This window comes from Mustela nivalis, assembly GCF_964662115.1.
Source record: "Mustela nivalis genome assembly, chromosome: 8".
In the NCBI taxonomy this organism is placed as follows: domain Eukaryota; kingdom Metazoa; phylum Chordata; class Mammalia; order Carnivora; family Mustelidae; genus Mustela; species Mustela nivalis.
The window spans coordinates 29005109-29020509 of NC_139027.1; the positions used below are offsets into that span (position 1 = coordinate 29005109).

At 42.9% G+C, this 15401-nt stretch overlaps 1 protein-coding gene across 12 annotated transcripts in view; it reads right to left on the bottom strand.

Annotated features, from left to right (window-relative positions):
• The window catches only part of LTBP1 (latent transforming growth factor beta binding protein 1), a 401809-nt gene that overhangs the window by 250894 nt on the left and 135514 nt on the right, over nt 1-15401 (bottom strand). For 7 of the 12 annotated variants that reach the window (XM_082745542.1, XM_082745536.1, XM_082745527.1 and 4 more), the window contains exon 4: nt 11842-12011. In XM_082745542.1, coding sequence (XP_082601668.1) covers nt 11842-12011 — 170 coding nt within the window. The remainder of the gene's footprint in view (nt 1-11841; nt 12012-15401) is intronic. The other 5 variants (XM_082745539.1, XM_082745535.1, XM_082745530.1 and 2 more) reach the window with 1 other exon arrangement.

Genomic DNA, 15401 nt, shown 5'->3' on the forward strand with positions numbered 1-15401 from the left:
GGTATTGTTGAAACACGATGTTACATTCCCTTCAGGTATACAACACAGTTTTTCACAATGCTGTACTCAACTGCAGCCACCATCTGGCACTGGGTCACACAGAGCAGCTCTCTTCCCAAGGAATAAGACTGGTTTTGGCAATTTTTTTAAAAAGATTTATTATTTAAGTGAAAGAGAGAGAGTGAACAGGGGGAAGGGCAGAGGGAGAGGGTGACCAGCAGATTCCCCGCTTGATGGGGAACCAGATGCGGGACGTGATCCCACGACCCTGAGATCATGACCTGAGCTGAAATCAAGAGTCAGATGCTTAACCAACTGAGCCACCCAGGCACCCCAGGTTTTGGCAATTCTTAACTCATAACAGTTTTGGTTCCTAACGAACTTACATGAATATACAGGTAGGGTAAATTTTTTAAATAGTCAATATACTAATATTATAATGTAACACCCTGACTTAATGTGTATCAGGCTCTCAGCACAGTGGCTGGTGTGCACCGAGTACCCCATAGACGGGGGAAGAGGAAGATGGGACCTACACAGTGCCATTGGTGGGAACAAATGAGCTTACGTCCAAATTTCCTAATTACCTGACATTCAGAGACAAGAATATAATTTCCAATACCTTCAGCAGGTTTTTAGAAATACATATTATATGGTCTTGAGGTATATTAAGGTGTGGTTTGGAAACTGGGATCTCTGACAAGAAACATCATGAATCACTTTCTCCACTCAGAGTCTTTTTAAAACTTTAAAAAAGAGGCATCTAATTTTGCTCTATTTCCATGTTCAAGACCTGGCAGAGTCTCCCTGACAGGTATTTGCACACATAGCCCACTGCGGTGGCCTGAAAACCCAAAACCAGAGAAAGATGCACAGGAGGCACGACGGGGTCTTACTACAAAGACTCCTGTCCGTACTCACTCATGAACAGAAGCTGGACATTCTCCATTCCATGTGAGCAAGAATCCGAGAGCTGAAAACACTTCTTTAACAATCCAAATTGGGGAGAGTGGGGCACCTGGGTGGCTTAGTAGATTAAGCCTCTGCCTTCGGCTCAGGTCATGGTCTCAGAGTCCTGGGATCAAGCCCTACAACGGGCTCTCTGCTCAGCAGGGAGCCTGCTTCCCCCCACCCTCTCTCTCTCTGCCTGCCTCTCTGCCTACTTGTGACCTCTCTCTCTGTCAAATAAATAAATAAAATCTTAAAAAAAAAAATCCAAATGGGTACTGATATATAAATTAGGTAACACCGCAGGCCCTATGAAACCTCAGGCCAGGCAGGGCATCTACCAACACCCCAAGCTTTCTCGGGAGTAATAGGATAAAAACCAGACTAAAGGAGGGAAGAAGAGTAACGCAGCTGGGCTACCCTTCTCTAAAAGACAGTCTTTGGTGCTCTGAGTCATGAAGACATGCAGTTGTTGAGGGGAAGGGTTCAAACAGAATGTGTGCTCGCTGGGTTCTCTGCCTACAACACCCTGGGGGGTGCTCTGCACACACTCGCAAGTGATGGGGCTAAAAAGTAGAGCTGTGTATAGCAAAACGGGAGATGCAGGTTTCAAGACAACCCAGAACAGCCAGCCACACAGGCCAGACCCTGTGGAGACCAGAATATACTTCCATAACTGGGAAGACATTAAGAATCGGTATTATGGAGGGCACATATGGGGTGTGGTACATAAACAATGAATGCTGCAACACTGAAAAGAAACAAAATAAAATGGAAAAAAAAAAAATCTGTAGTACTTTCAGCAACCCATTATATGTTGCCCTATATCCAGAAAATGCCATTGGACTTCATTCTTGGACCCAACATTGACATGATACAAAGCTTCTCCCGGCTGTTTCTGCTTCTACTTGGTATTCTACTTCTGCTCCAAGTGCTTACTGTTCAACCCTAACTTACAAATTTCTTGAAAGGTTCTGATTAATCTTACTTCATCAGTATCATCCCTCTAAGGGAACGTTCTTCTGTCAGGCCACCTTAGAGCAGCTGGCCAGCTCAGGGTGGTTTTCTTGGGTCGAGTGCCTATCCATCTTCTGCTCCACTGTGGCGAGAAGCTGAGGTCACCCAGACCTCATACATTTTTACCTAAATATATCCTAGCTGATTAGAAAAGTATCATCTGCTCTGAGAGCAACAACTGCCCAGACTGTCTTAAAAAGTCAATCTTGGGGACGCCTGGGTGGCTCAGTTGGTTAAGCAGCTGCCTTCGGCTCAGGTCATGATCCCAGCGTCCTGGGATCGAGTCCCACATCGGGCTCCTTGCTCCGCAGGGAGCCTGCTTCTCCGTCTGACTCTGCTTTCCACTCTGTCTGCCTATGCTTGCTCTCGCTCGCTCTCTCTGACAAATAAATAAAATCTTTAAAAAAAAAAAAAAGTCAATCTTGTGCCTTGCTAAGGTAATCTAAGAAAAGCAGAAGTCAAAGGAACTGGCAGGCCAGCAGACTGGATCCATCGGGTTTTCGCGGTACAAGGAAGAGGGGAACCAGACAACCTAAAGCTCAGATCTGCCATACTTGCTCCATTAATAAGAGCAAGTCACACAGCCACGCTCCAAGTCAATGGGGCGGGAAAACCCACTATCCCTGCAAGGACGCCTCGGCAAGGAGGAGGTGGAAAGAAAGAATTACATGGAAATAAGATCTACATTTTTATTCTTTATTCTGGGCTAAAAAAAGTGTCGTGGATAAAGGCTAAATAGGTCAGGAAAATGTTAACAAAATGTATGTGCCTCTCTCCTTGTAAAAACAAACCAAAGCCCACTTAACATCGGGCTTTGTCTTTGTTGAGTATCTACAGTTACAAACACAAAGAAAAAGGCCTTCGGACCCGATAGCATCTACCCAACTGTATCACCAAAGGCGGCATAATATTTCTGAAGGATGAGTAAAGGGGGAAAAAAGATATCAAAAGGTTTTGCTCGGGGAGTGTTATTCTGGACCCCTCTAAAGGGAAGCAGAGCTCTGCGGGCATGGAAACTGAACATGTGGGCGGAAGAGCTCGGCTTTCGGCCGGATCTGAGGCAGGCAGTGGCCATCGGGAGATGCACCTGTAGCCATTAAGTGGCCCGCAGTCAAACAAGCAGCACAGCTGCGGCTCCAGGCATCGTTAGCAGCGAGCACCGGATCCCACGCAAGCCGCCCGGGGGGCCATCTACCAGAGGGAGCCACAACCACCGCCCTCCCCCCTGCTGTCCAGATTCTTGTTCTTCCCCGAAGCTTTCTAGGTCTGTTCCTAGGTTACAGGGGTTTTGAAATAACTGTGATGTTTTTCACAAGAGCAACCATGGCCAGTTTAAAGTTTTCATTTAGTTAAAAGGCTGGGACCTTGGGAAGAGCGAACGTGGGAAGCGCTGTGAGGGCTACATGAAAATTTTTTTTTAACAGATCCTGGTGAGATGGATAACGTAGGCAGCTTCAGAAAAATAACTCTTGAAATAACACACGTTTACGTCTGTGATTGAACATGTATGTGTATAGATGCATATACATGCATCACACATACACATTTCGTGGTTTAATGTTTTCCTGTCAGAAGAGGTACTCAAATACAATCCTACTGCAATTGCCTCTTAGGGAAGAAAGGTTTCCCTCCCATCGCAACCGTGTGTGAATTTGTACTTCCTCTGTACGGGAACACAACTTGGGCAACTGGGTTTCAGTAAAGGCACATTTCAATTTCATGAGGGGCTAATACTAATACCAAAAAAAAAAAAAAAAAAAAAAAAAAAAAGCAGAACTAAAATTGTAGAAAATTACAACACAAACTCTCAAAGGTCATAAAATGTAAGGGAGGTAGGGAGGGCTTTACCTCAGAGTGGGGAAGACAGACTCGCCACAAGGCAGTAATTTTCAATGCTAAGAGGACCCCTCTTTAAGGGGACTAACCTGAGTAAAAACACATTTTATTTCAATTCCCTTTGGAATATCTCCTTAGCATTATTTTTGTACAGTCTCATTTCTGTTGAATCAAAACTATCACTGCAACTTTAAAAATGATTATTCCCTAGAAACTATTTTCTTACTCAGAATTAAAATCAAAGTAAAGCCCTCTGTCTCTGGCAGAGAAATCCAAAGGCTGAGTAAAGCATCTCTTCTTTTTCAAACACGGATTTTCTCCTTCCAAAATGCTGTTCTGCACTTTCCAGGCAACCTGTAAATTCACTCGTGGCATTTTCCCCCACCATTATCACGGTTTGATCACAGAATATTCTGGAACCATACAGAATCTATTTCTCAATATCTTGAACTTGGTCCCAATACCCAGAAATATCCTTGGATTACTTTGTTTATTTATTATGAAATCTTGGACCCTTGGGATTGAAACCTCCTTCTCTGGCATGAAAGGCTTCCCATTGGAGAATTTAGATTACATAACCCTTCACTGTATGCTTCCCTCCACTGTTGTTTTTAATATTGTTGGATAAGCTTCCTGGAAGTGTTTCGAATCAGTCTATGTCGACCATTGCCCAGCAATCTTCTACTGTGTGTAAGCAATCAAGAGGCAAAGAGAACGTTAATGTTCATTGACTTTCCTGGACTGGGATGTGATCAGAAAACTCCTGGATAAAACATACCACCTGCCTTCACCACCCCCAAATGAGGCACAGTGGCCATGGCAAGACGGCACATGAATCCTTCCCTACAGCAGGAAAGGACTCAGTGGAATATAGATTTTTAAGGACATCAGCTCAGCAAAACCCTGATCCTTCACCCGTATTCACTGGAATGTTTTCTCGACATCAGTTTGTACCAAGGAATGCTGTTGCTTTGGCATCTAGGCATTGAAGCCAACGATAGGTGATACCCTTCTAGTCATCTACAGTGCTAACAGCCACACTGACATACAGCTGGGAACTGGCTCAAGGTTCCTTATTCCCACACAAAGTGTGGTGTGGGTGACCGAACAGACCAATCAAGGACTTGACTGCATAAGGCAAAAAGCATGGAGATTTACCCTAATCCCTTCTTTAAAGCAGTCTTTTTTCACACCTAGTATTTTAAATGCTAAATTGTTTGTTAATTTTCATCAGCTCCTTGGAAGATCTAGCTCCTGGCTGGTTCCCACTTCCACTGCCACTCGTACCCAATCCCCAAGACATTTATTTGCACATGACCCACCAAAGGTGTTCTCCATGCAGCGAGGGCTATCAGGGCAGCAGAACGTGCACCTATGGAATTCTCCTTCCCTCGAAGTGCACACTCTGTCTATGGGCAGAACTTTGTCCCAGTGGGGCTCTCACCAATCAGTGACTGTCAGTGAGGGCATCGCAGACATGGGGAGTTGCCAGCACATGCAATATCTCCTTCTACTCTTTCCTTTCTCTCTTCACACTGATATCCTAAAGTGAGGCTTGGGTGGTTCTCGGGACCACTCCTCTTGACCTGCATTTTCAAACTGCTCCTCCCCTGAAGATCTCCTAATCACAGTCCGTCCCATGCAGAACAATCTGGCTTGCATTTCCTCAACTCTACCGATTGCATCTACATTTGTCTTTACCCAATTGCCGGTTCAGGGTTTCTCTCTTCTTTTGGGAAGGGCCAGCAGGTGAAGGATGACTTTGATGTCTCTTCTTCACATCACCTTCTTTCTGTCCCATGGTGGGCTATCTGAGATATACCACAGACTCTCCCCCTGTGAGGACTCAGACTGGCACTGGGCACCAGAGCATTTTAGCAGTGTTTTTATCTACCTTCTTGAAGTGGTTGGGATAAGCAGAACCGTCCTGGCCAAACAGGGCTGGCTTTGTAACCTTTGGATTTGTTTTGCCAAAGAAAAAACTCCTTGTCAGCTCTGAGCCTTTGCAGAAGCATTGCCTTCCCACAGTGAGGACAACCAGGAAGTGCATGGTTTTACAGGGAATCTCTTTGCTGTATCAGTCTGCAACCATACACACTCCTCACCCAAACATAGGAGTGAGGGGGAGACCTAACCAGCAAACCCTGAGATGCTTCCATACCTTGTTATGCTTCTTGATGTCACTTGGAACAAAGCCTGGGAGCTCCTGCTAGCACACTCAACCAGTGTCACTAGAAGTACAAAGCGGAGGTCTCGTGCCCAAGGGCCCATGCTCTTCACTGTCTGGGACTGGGGGCTACAGTCATGCCAGAACTGAGATGCAGGGGCTTAGCCTCACTGCTGCTGTGAGAACAATGGCGTCTTTGCCTCCCCATCTCCAGCCTGAGACCCGGGTGACTACTCCACCTTCATGTGGGGGAGCCAGGAATTTCAGGTAGCCTGTTTCAAGGACCTGAGAGAAGTCAACAGACACCATAGGATCCAGGGCTAAGGGGGTCCCAGTGCAGGCAGGATTATATTTTCTTCTGTCAAGAGGGGCCCAGCGAGGGCGGCGTATCTGCTTCCTGAACCACGATGGCTGCTTCGTCAAGCAGTAAGGCTACACTTACCACTGAAAATAGTGAGCTTGTCTGAACTTCTGTGATTTAACAGGACCATGTGTCTGAAAGGCCAGCAATCCATCTCTCCCCCGTATTTCAGCACATCGGGGGAAAAACTGGCAATTCTTTCAAGAATCTGACTTGTATCTGCTTTTAAAACTTTAAAAAGGTAGTATGGGAAAGTGGACACGTGTCTTTCCTGAAATTTAAAATTTAAATGAAACTTGAAATTAAATTTAAGATTTAAATGAAATTAAAGAAAATCTAAATGAAATGAAATTAAAATTGTAGGTGACCTTGAAATATACATAACCGGTTTTAAAAGCTAGGTCCACCTTGATAGGAAAACAACTGGAACTGGCAATGGAAAATCTGATTTAGAGAAGTTTAAATTTCTAAATATTGCCAAATCCTAAAATGCAATAGAAAAAGAGACAAAGCGGATGTATATTTAAGACGGATTGCCCAGTCCTTTAGCTCTTAGAACTCTTTGCAGAACCTCCAAACCACTTCAGTTACATGAATATTTCTGCTCATCCTAATAACCTCCTATTTAAGTAAGTCTACCACCTTTCTTAGGAAGCTGTCTAGTACTTACAACCCTGAAGATAAAAATGTCCTTCCACCACAGATTATAACAAATAATCTCTGCTTTTAGCATCATCAAGCATCCCATGGTGTTTTTACTATAATAGCAGACAGTCGTATGGACACTCACTACCTTCGAGGCCTTTTTCTAGCAAGTTATGCCAAACTAATCTCTTTTTTGTGCGAATTATTTGGGTTTGCCCCTGAACGTATGCTATACTAATAATCTCGACTGTTTTTTGTAAAATGATCTTTCAAATGATTATCAAGTCACTTTAACTTTTCTTCCTCTGGATTATAAATACTAAAGTAAATACAACAGAATTTGGTTTATATACTCAATTTTTTCCTAGAAGTCACCAAGGAAGATACTGGATAAAGCAGACCCCTCAGCCCATACCATACTTAGAGAGAGCCCAAGGAGTTCCATTCCTGGAGTTCATGCTAAGTCTTTTGTTAACTATACACACACACACACACACACACACACACACACATATATTACTTTAAAATTTTAAATATATTCACAGGTCATACAACCACTATGACTACCTAATTCCACAATACTTACCAACCCAAAAGGAACTCCTTATCCATAAACAATCACTCCCCCTCTCCTCAACTCCTAGCAATCACTAATCTACTTTCTGTCTGTATGGATTTGCCTGTTCTGGACATTTTGTATAATGGAATTACATGTGATCTGAATCCTTTTGTGTCTGGATTCCTTCACTCCACATGTTTTCAAGGTTCATTCACGCTGTGGCACGCATCCGTATTCCATTCCTTCTTTATGGCTGAACGACCCCTTGTAAGATACACCACATTTGGTTTCTATTTTCATCAGATGAGAGACTTTTTGGTTGTTCTCACTTTTTGGTTGTTATGAATAATGCTATGGACATTTGTATACAAGTTTTTGTGTGAACACATGTTTTCAATTCTCTTGGACATATACCTAGAAGCAGAAACGATGGGTCCTACAGTCACGATGTTTAACTTTTGGAGGACTTCAGGTGATAGCTTAATGTGATTTAGTCTAGCTAGATGGCAGTTACCGGTTCATCCAACAAAAATGTTATTTCTGTCAATATTAAATGGCTTTCCTTGAACACAGGAGTGACATCCATTATTTTCCCAATTGCTGTGTGGCCTGCCATTCTAACAGGAAAGGAAACTGGACTTATCAGAAAAGAGTGGTCTAGTAGTTCATACATTTTTGGCTGCCTTTGAACTAATGGAGATGTATCTGAGATCATGATGGTGAGGAGGGTGGGCTGCAGGGACAGGGACAATGAAGGAAAGCTGGTGACAGACAGAGCCTCTTGGACAGCTTTTAGCTCAATGGGTATGGCCTAGCTACCTACAAGCCCAAAACCTAGAAGTTTTTTGTACACTGACAGACTAAGTCACTAGATCGGCACCTGGCTAACTTGACCACCCAGGAGACTAATCAAGCCAGCCACTCAAAAAAAATAAATAAATTTTTCTTTTTTTTTTTTTTTTTACAACCCGTCTGCTAAGAATGATTTTCACATTTTTAAATGTCACATTTGTAATAGTCACATAAGAACCTATCTATAACATCCTCACGATTATGAACCTTGGCTCACCAAACCTGCAGTATGTACTATCAGATCCTTCAAGGGAAAGTTTACAGACCCCTGCTGTAGCGGATACTCATGCAAATTAAATTCTTGAGACCAATGAATAAAGCATAGCCCCACTATGAATCTGTCACTAGAGATAACCAGTAAGCAGCCAACGCCCAACACAGGATGTCAAGCGACCTGGGAAGTGACTCAGAAGGATGGCAAAGCACAGAACGAAAACAGGGAACGCAGAATGTGCACAGTGGTAAGGGATGGCGCATCAAGTCATCAAATCTCTGGGAAATTCTAATAAAATGCTCGCGCTTTACAGCAGAGAACACCTCCGTAGCAATGTGGGAGTTCGTTTCTGCCTATCTACTTTATCTAGAGAGTGCTAGACATAACATATTAACACACTTTGCTTTACTGGACCCATCACATACACCCCCCACCACTGTCATCCTTTTCCTACTTCTTCTGACCATTTTCTCTCTTGGTCTCCTGGGCATCAACAGCAAATCCTTATTCACTTGGGCTTGCAGGGCTATGGCTCCCCTATTACAAGATGGTTAATTTACACAATGCTGAGAGCTCCCAGTAAGTATCGTGAATGCTGTTTGCATGGTGCTATTAAACTTACATTCACTACAGCAGACCACCTCTTTTATTTCAATTCAACAGGGAAAACAACTCTTGGCTTTTGCCAACCTCAATGTTTTCTTTAGTTGCCGAAGTTTCCCAAAAGTAACGACGGTGGCTGCTGGTTGCTAAGTCTCTTTCCAAGACATATTATCCGTACCTGCTGGTAATATCTTCTGTTTTTCTCATGAGTCAGGATGATCTACACCTAAAACTGGACCTTAAAATTCTTCAGCAAAATGAGAGTTTCGTCTGTTTATATTTGATCTCTTCTATAAGGATGAAAGTAAAGACATTAGAAGTTCCTGCTTTTCCTGGACTTTGCTAACTTTTTCTCCCTTTCTATTATATGTAAGGTTTCCTTGAGGGCTCTTTTCACCTAAGGCAAAGACATTACCTTTAGGTTCTTAGTATTCCTTGTCCCTCCTTTCTAGTTTTAATCTTTCTATTGTTGTTCTCACTCAATTTTGCCATATCCGTATCCTCATGGTCCTGCCAAATTACCTCTTTCTAAAACTTTCCTATTAGCCTTCCAGCTCTCAACAGAGTTCTGGGCTCAGCAAAAAATAGCCACATCTCCTTTCCTGGCCTTCCCAAATGCCTATTTCAATTAGTTCCTAAGCCTTTTTTTTTTTTCTTCACTAACTTCTGGGGAGTTTGAGCAGAGAACCCCATCACTGTGATTATGTGTTAGTCTGAATTACTTTACTAGTTCCCAGCTGTGGAAAAACGACATTTAAACAGAATGGGTGAGAAATTTAGGGGCAATACAGATAAACTTCTCTTCCTATTTTTCTAAAATGTAATTTCATCTTCCAGAAGACCTTTCTGGTCCAGAAGACCTCTCAGAAGGTCGGAGAGTTTAAAATGCACACATACATTGTGGGACCCGTCATTCCAATAACAAATCATCAACAAATCAAAACCAGTATTATCTCTAGTTTTATACCAGTGGTTTTCAGACCATCTTTTCCTGATGTTTCCATACAGTTCAAAATTCTCTCCTTTACCAGTATAAGTTTCCAAAAACTCTCCTCCTATCACACTCTAAATCTGGAAAGCATCTATGAAATCCTTGATCTATATAAAAATCCAAGGAAATAATAAATACCTCTTTGGGGTTATTTTTTTTTAATTAAGAATAGACAAATACTATATACTCAGGGATATTCACAAAGAATAAGTTATGAAGCACTTAAAGGATCTTTAAAAACAAGATGGGCACCTCGATTGTTCCACAAATAATGGGGAAGTGTCTTGCCTAGTGGACAAGGAGATCATCTATAGGATTTCTCCACTGTTCCCTTTTGAAAATCCCCAGAGCTTGCTTGTCCAGTCAACCTCATCCAACTACTATTGCTCTGGGGAATCCAGCCTCAGGTCACTGAGCAGAATTTTCTCAAAACAAAACAAAAACAACAAAAAAACGAAAAGTGCAACGTGCAAACCTTACATGAGATACTTTTTTTTTTTTTTATTAAAGATTTTATTTATTTATTTGACAGAGAGAGATCACAAGCAGGCAGAGAGAGAGGAGGAAGCAGGCTCCCTGCTGAGCAGAGAGCCCGATGCGGGCCTCAATCCCAGGACCCTGAGATCATGACCCGAGCCGAAGGCAGCGGCTTAACCCACTGAGCCACCCAGGCGCCCTGAGATACTCTTTTTGTTAAGTCACCAATTCTCAGGGAAGAGTCAACCACTCTTGAACAGAGACCAACTCAGGGAGGTGGCCCTAGGCCCATGGAACCAAACCCACGCAGACAGAGATGTCTGAAGGACCTAACAGCAGTAAACACTCTCTCTCAGCTATCCTCACTCTTTTTGGTGGTGAAAGACACTCCTTTTCAACCAAACAACTGGCATTCTCTTTCATTACTTGTGGCGGAGGCAATCAGTCAACGTGAGACGGAGCAGGAAGCTGCTGGAACGAGCGCGTGCGTCTCGCTCTCTCGGCTCTGAACTCCAGAACATTTCCTCCAGATGCTGCCAGCAGACACTCTGTAATACCTAAACCACAAATCATCACATTCCCCACCCTTTGCACCAGGGCTTGTCCTTGAGCTTCCCACATAGCGAGATATTAACCAAGCTGGCCACCGATACAATACACTTTACAAACTCAGACGAAAACCTGCCACACCATCCACGCCATATACTGAAAAGTGGAACTCGGGTCATAAAAATAGCCACTGGAGGTGAACCTTAGAGAGTAATGCAGGGCATTTCAGACATGTCAAAGGGCATGAATCCTGGCTATTTTACTAAAGAAAATATGTTATCAATGTAAACATGTCAGGCATACAACTGTATCTAAAAGGAAACCAAGCATGTGTCAGAAATGGCACCATCTTGCAGAAATTACAGGCAGGTCACTGCAGACTCTGCCAACATCCGAGGAAACTGCCATTCCTCAAAAATAAAGAAAATGGGCTGCTGTCTAATTGTTTTGGGAACCAGGGTGGGTTTGTTGTGTTTGGGTTGTTTTTTGGTCTTTTGGTTTCTTTTTTTAACGACTCTTAGGTTTTATCTACTGTGACACATTAAAGCCATCTAAACCAAACAAAGTATTTCCAAACTATGATACTGTAACTTAGAAAAATCGTTGACTGGACTATACTCACACTGAAAAGGTGCCGGGACTCGACCCTGCCCGTATCTCAAAGGGAACGAACCTTCAGTGGACTGCTCTCCCGAAATCACCTTCTGGGCTGCAAAGTACTTAGGCTTGAGCACGTAATCCTGGGTCTGGCCATGATGAATCATCACATTCTGTGAGGAAAGGGGTGTCACTCTGGGAAGAAACAAAGCCGGGATAGGGAAATTAATTATGAATTTTTGAAACTAAGGTGGGAAAAACAAGAAATTTAACTTAGGAAACAGACTCCACACAAGGCTCAGTTTTTCCTTCAAATACTGTAGTTGCCAATTATAATACTAGAAACTAAACACTTATATGCTTAGAAACCTTAACACAGGGCACCTGGGTGGCTCAGTAGGTTAAACATTCAACTCTTGGTTTGGTCTCAGGTCATGATTTGGGGGTTGTGAGACTAAGCCCTGCATTAGGCTCCACACTCTGTCTCCCTCTCCCTCACTTGTGCACACATGCACGTGTGCACACACAAACACACACTCACTCTCTCTCTCTAAAATAAATAAATCTTTAAAGGGAAGGAAGGAAGGAAAGGCAGAAGGAAAGAAGGAACCTTAATGTAAAAAGGGACTGTGCCTATACAGTCAAGAATAGGCTGAACAGACCACCACAGACGGAGTCTATCACAGGATTCAGAGCAAAGTTAGTACAGCCTGTATGCAGTACACAGGACATTTATACATAAGAAAGACAATGACCTATACATGAGAAGGATCCCATATTTAAAAAGCACATTTTATATATACTGGTAAGTAGACAGTATTGGAAATGCAAAGAGGGGAAAGGAAGAAGGAAACACAGAAAGGGGGCTATGAAAGAAATTCCCAGGTTGACCAGTTGTGCAAAATCAACAGTCAACAATCAGAGCCTGAACAGTAAACGGTGGGACCTTCCTAATGACAGAAGGGAAGATGGGCAAGCTCCTTGAGCCTCACGCTCCTAACCAGTACCATAGAACCTCTGTCACACACACAGGGCAAAGAAGAAAATGCTTATAAAAATTGTGAACCCATAAAAACTGGAAAAAAAGAATTTTTTAAATTATTTCTTGAAATAAAATTATGATAAGGAAGAAACATTCAACTTTTTCTAGTTAACATTTAAATATTTTATGCTGCATCTCATAATAATTAAAAACTGTACTATTCTGGTTAAATGTTTTATAATGACTAGTTCCTGAGAATAACAACAATGGTAAGAATAACTAAGCACAATCTCATTTCCTCACTGTCACAAGTCAAGAACCTTGGGGACTCCTGAACACAATCACCCTCTGGCCCAGCCATTTTCTAGGACAGTTCTCTTTTGTTCCATGTAATGGAAACCATTCTTTTTTTAAGTTGGGTTTTGTTTTTTTTTTTTAATCTGGCATAGTTAACATACAGTGTTATATTAGTTCTGGGTATTTTATCCAAACAATACAAAAATACTAATTCAAAGGGATCATGTACCCCCTGTGTTTACAGCAGCATTATCTACAATAGCCACGACAAGGAAAGAGCCCAAGCATCCATAGATAGATGAATGGATAAAGAAGATGTGGTAATATATACATGACAGAATATTATTCAGCATGTTAACTTTAAAATAATAAGCCTTTGCCCAGATTTAAAATTCCCTGGGGAACAGGACTAAAATTATTAGCTAAACCAGATGAATAAATAATCAAATAATATAAAGAAGATATAACCAAGTAATTCTAGAAAATGCTTTATTGCTACCAAAACTGCTGGGACAGAGCATTTTAACAGCAAACAGAGCCTATGGAAGGAGACCTTTCCAGTGTAATCTTGAATTTTATCGAATGTGGCACATTAAAACCACCTCAATCAATCAAAATATTTCCAAACTATGATACTAGAACTTAGAAAATGGTTGACTGGGATAGAATCACACTGATAAGGTATCCCAAAGCCCCAAAGAGTGTTCCTAAAGAAGGACTCTATATGAGAGGAAGAAATGACACTGCGACAGGTGAGTACGAACGGTCAACCATCAAGCAACCCAAAACAACACCACACAGTATCTCATCAAAATCAGGAACAGTCCTGAATAAAGTCAGCCTGTTTGGCTGACTCTAACTAGAGCCGACGAATGAGTTCTTCTGTGGGACAAGGCGTCCATAAGAAATGAAAGAAGAGGCTGGGATGAAGAGTGCTTCCCTCTTAGCCAGTCAGGGACCTTGATCCACCATTCTAAAATGGAGAGTTGCCGGAAAGCCTAGGAAAACCCACTGTGGGCCTGAGTTTTCCCAGACACAATTCCATGGATGGGCACTCCCTCTATCACTAGACTAATGACTTAAATTACTAAAAGCCTAAGTAAGGCTTAATGCTATAAACACTTTTGTTTTGATGATGTAAGTGTTGGTTTGAACTTTAAGCATGTTTGGTTGGGATCGAGTAGAAAGTGTAACAGCTGGACACATCTGGTGGTGAATGATAAGAACCACACGTCTACTCCATCAGCCTCGCGCAAACAGAAAGCCCTTCTTCTCATCTCTAGAGCAACTCACTCCCCAGCTATGCTGTCATCCTGTCCCGATGCTGCTGGCACCTGTTGGCAGAAGTACTTCTGTTGGCAAGAGGACAGCATTCCAGCTCTGACCGCTGCCAGGTAGGATGGACGCAGGGCGGGCCAGGTGGGAGGTGGGGAGGGGGGTCTGCCTGCTAGTCAAGGTCCTCCCTTTTCTCCCCTCCAAATCAAAAAAGTGAGAGGCACCACCAAATGAGCTGAAAGCTTATGTATGGGCTCCTCTTCCCTACACCTACCTGGAAAGTAATGAACAAACAAGGAAGACGGGCTTACCGGGACTTGAACTTGAATAAAAACTCTCAGCCAGTAGGGACTTAGGGAAATGAGCCACTGTAATGGTACTTAAGTGTCACTAGAATAGAAACACTAGGCAAGTCGCAAACACAGCGCAGATACGGAGCTAACCTGAACGGCACTTCCCCTTCCTCCATCACCTTTCCTTTCCCCCAGGGCAAGAGTGTCAACACACAGGAACAGACTGAAGCCACTGTGCATGACAGCCCCACAAAGAAAGAAGCAAAGCCACGGACGGCGGCACCACCTGGGGCAAATGGAAGAAGCCGTGCCATCACTCATTTCACCAAGACATGATTCGCATTCTCTTCTCTCTTCCTCCCTTCACGGCTGGCCTCCACTTTTCCCTCTAATGTCACCATTCAGTTACTTCCACTCCAGACCACCTCGTTACCTCTTACAAATACATATCCTCTTTAACTCTTCTCTTTTGTCTAAGTATTTCAGGAATGATCTCCCTCCTTTCATTTCAATTGGATTTTCTCCATTCTTTCCTCTCCCAGGGCTGGGGGGTGGGGAGGCTTGTCTATCACTAGTGAGCATAAGATGTGTCAGAGCATTACAATTTTATTTATTTATAAAAGATCTTATTTATTTGACAGACAGAGATCACAAGTAGGCAGAGAGGCAGGCAGAGAGAGAGGAAGGGAAGCAGGCTCCCGGCTGAGCAGAGAGCCTGATGTGGGGCTCGATCCCAGG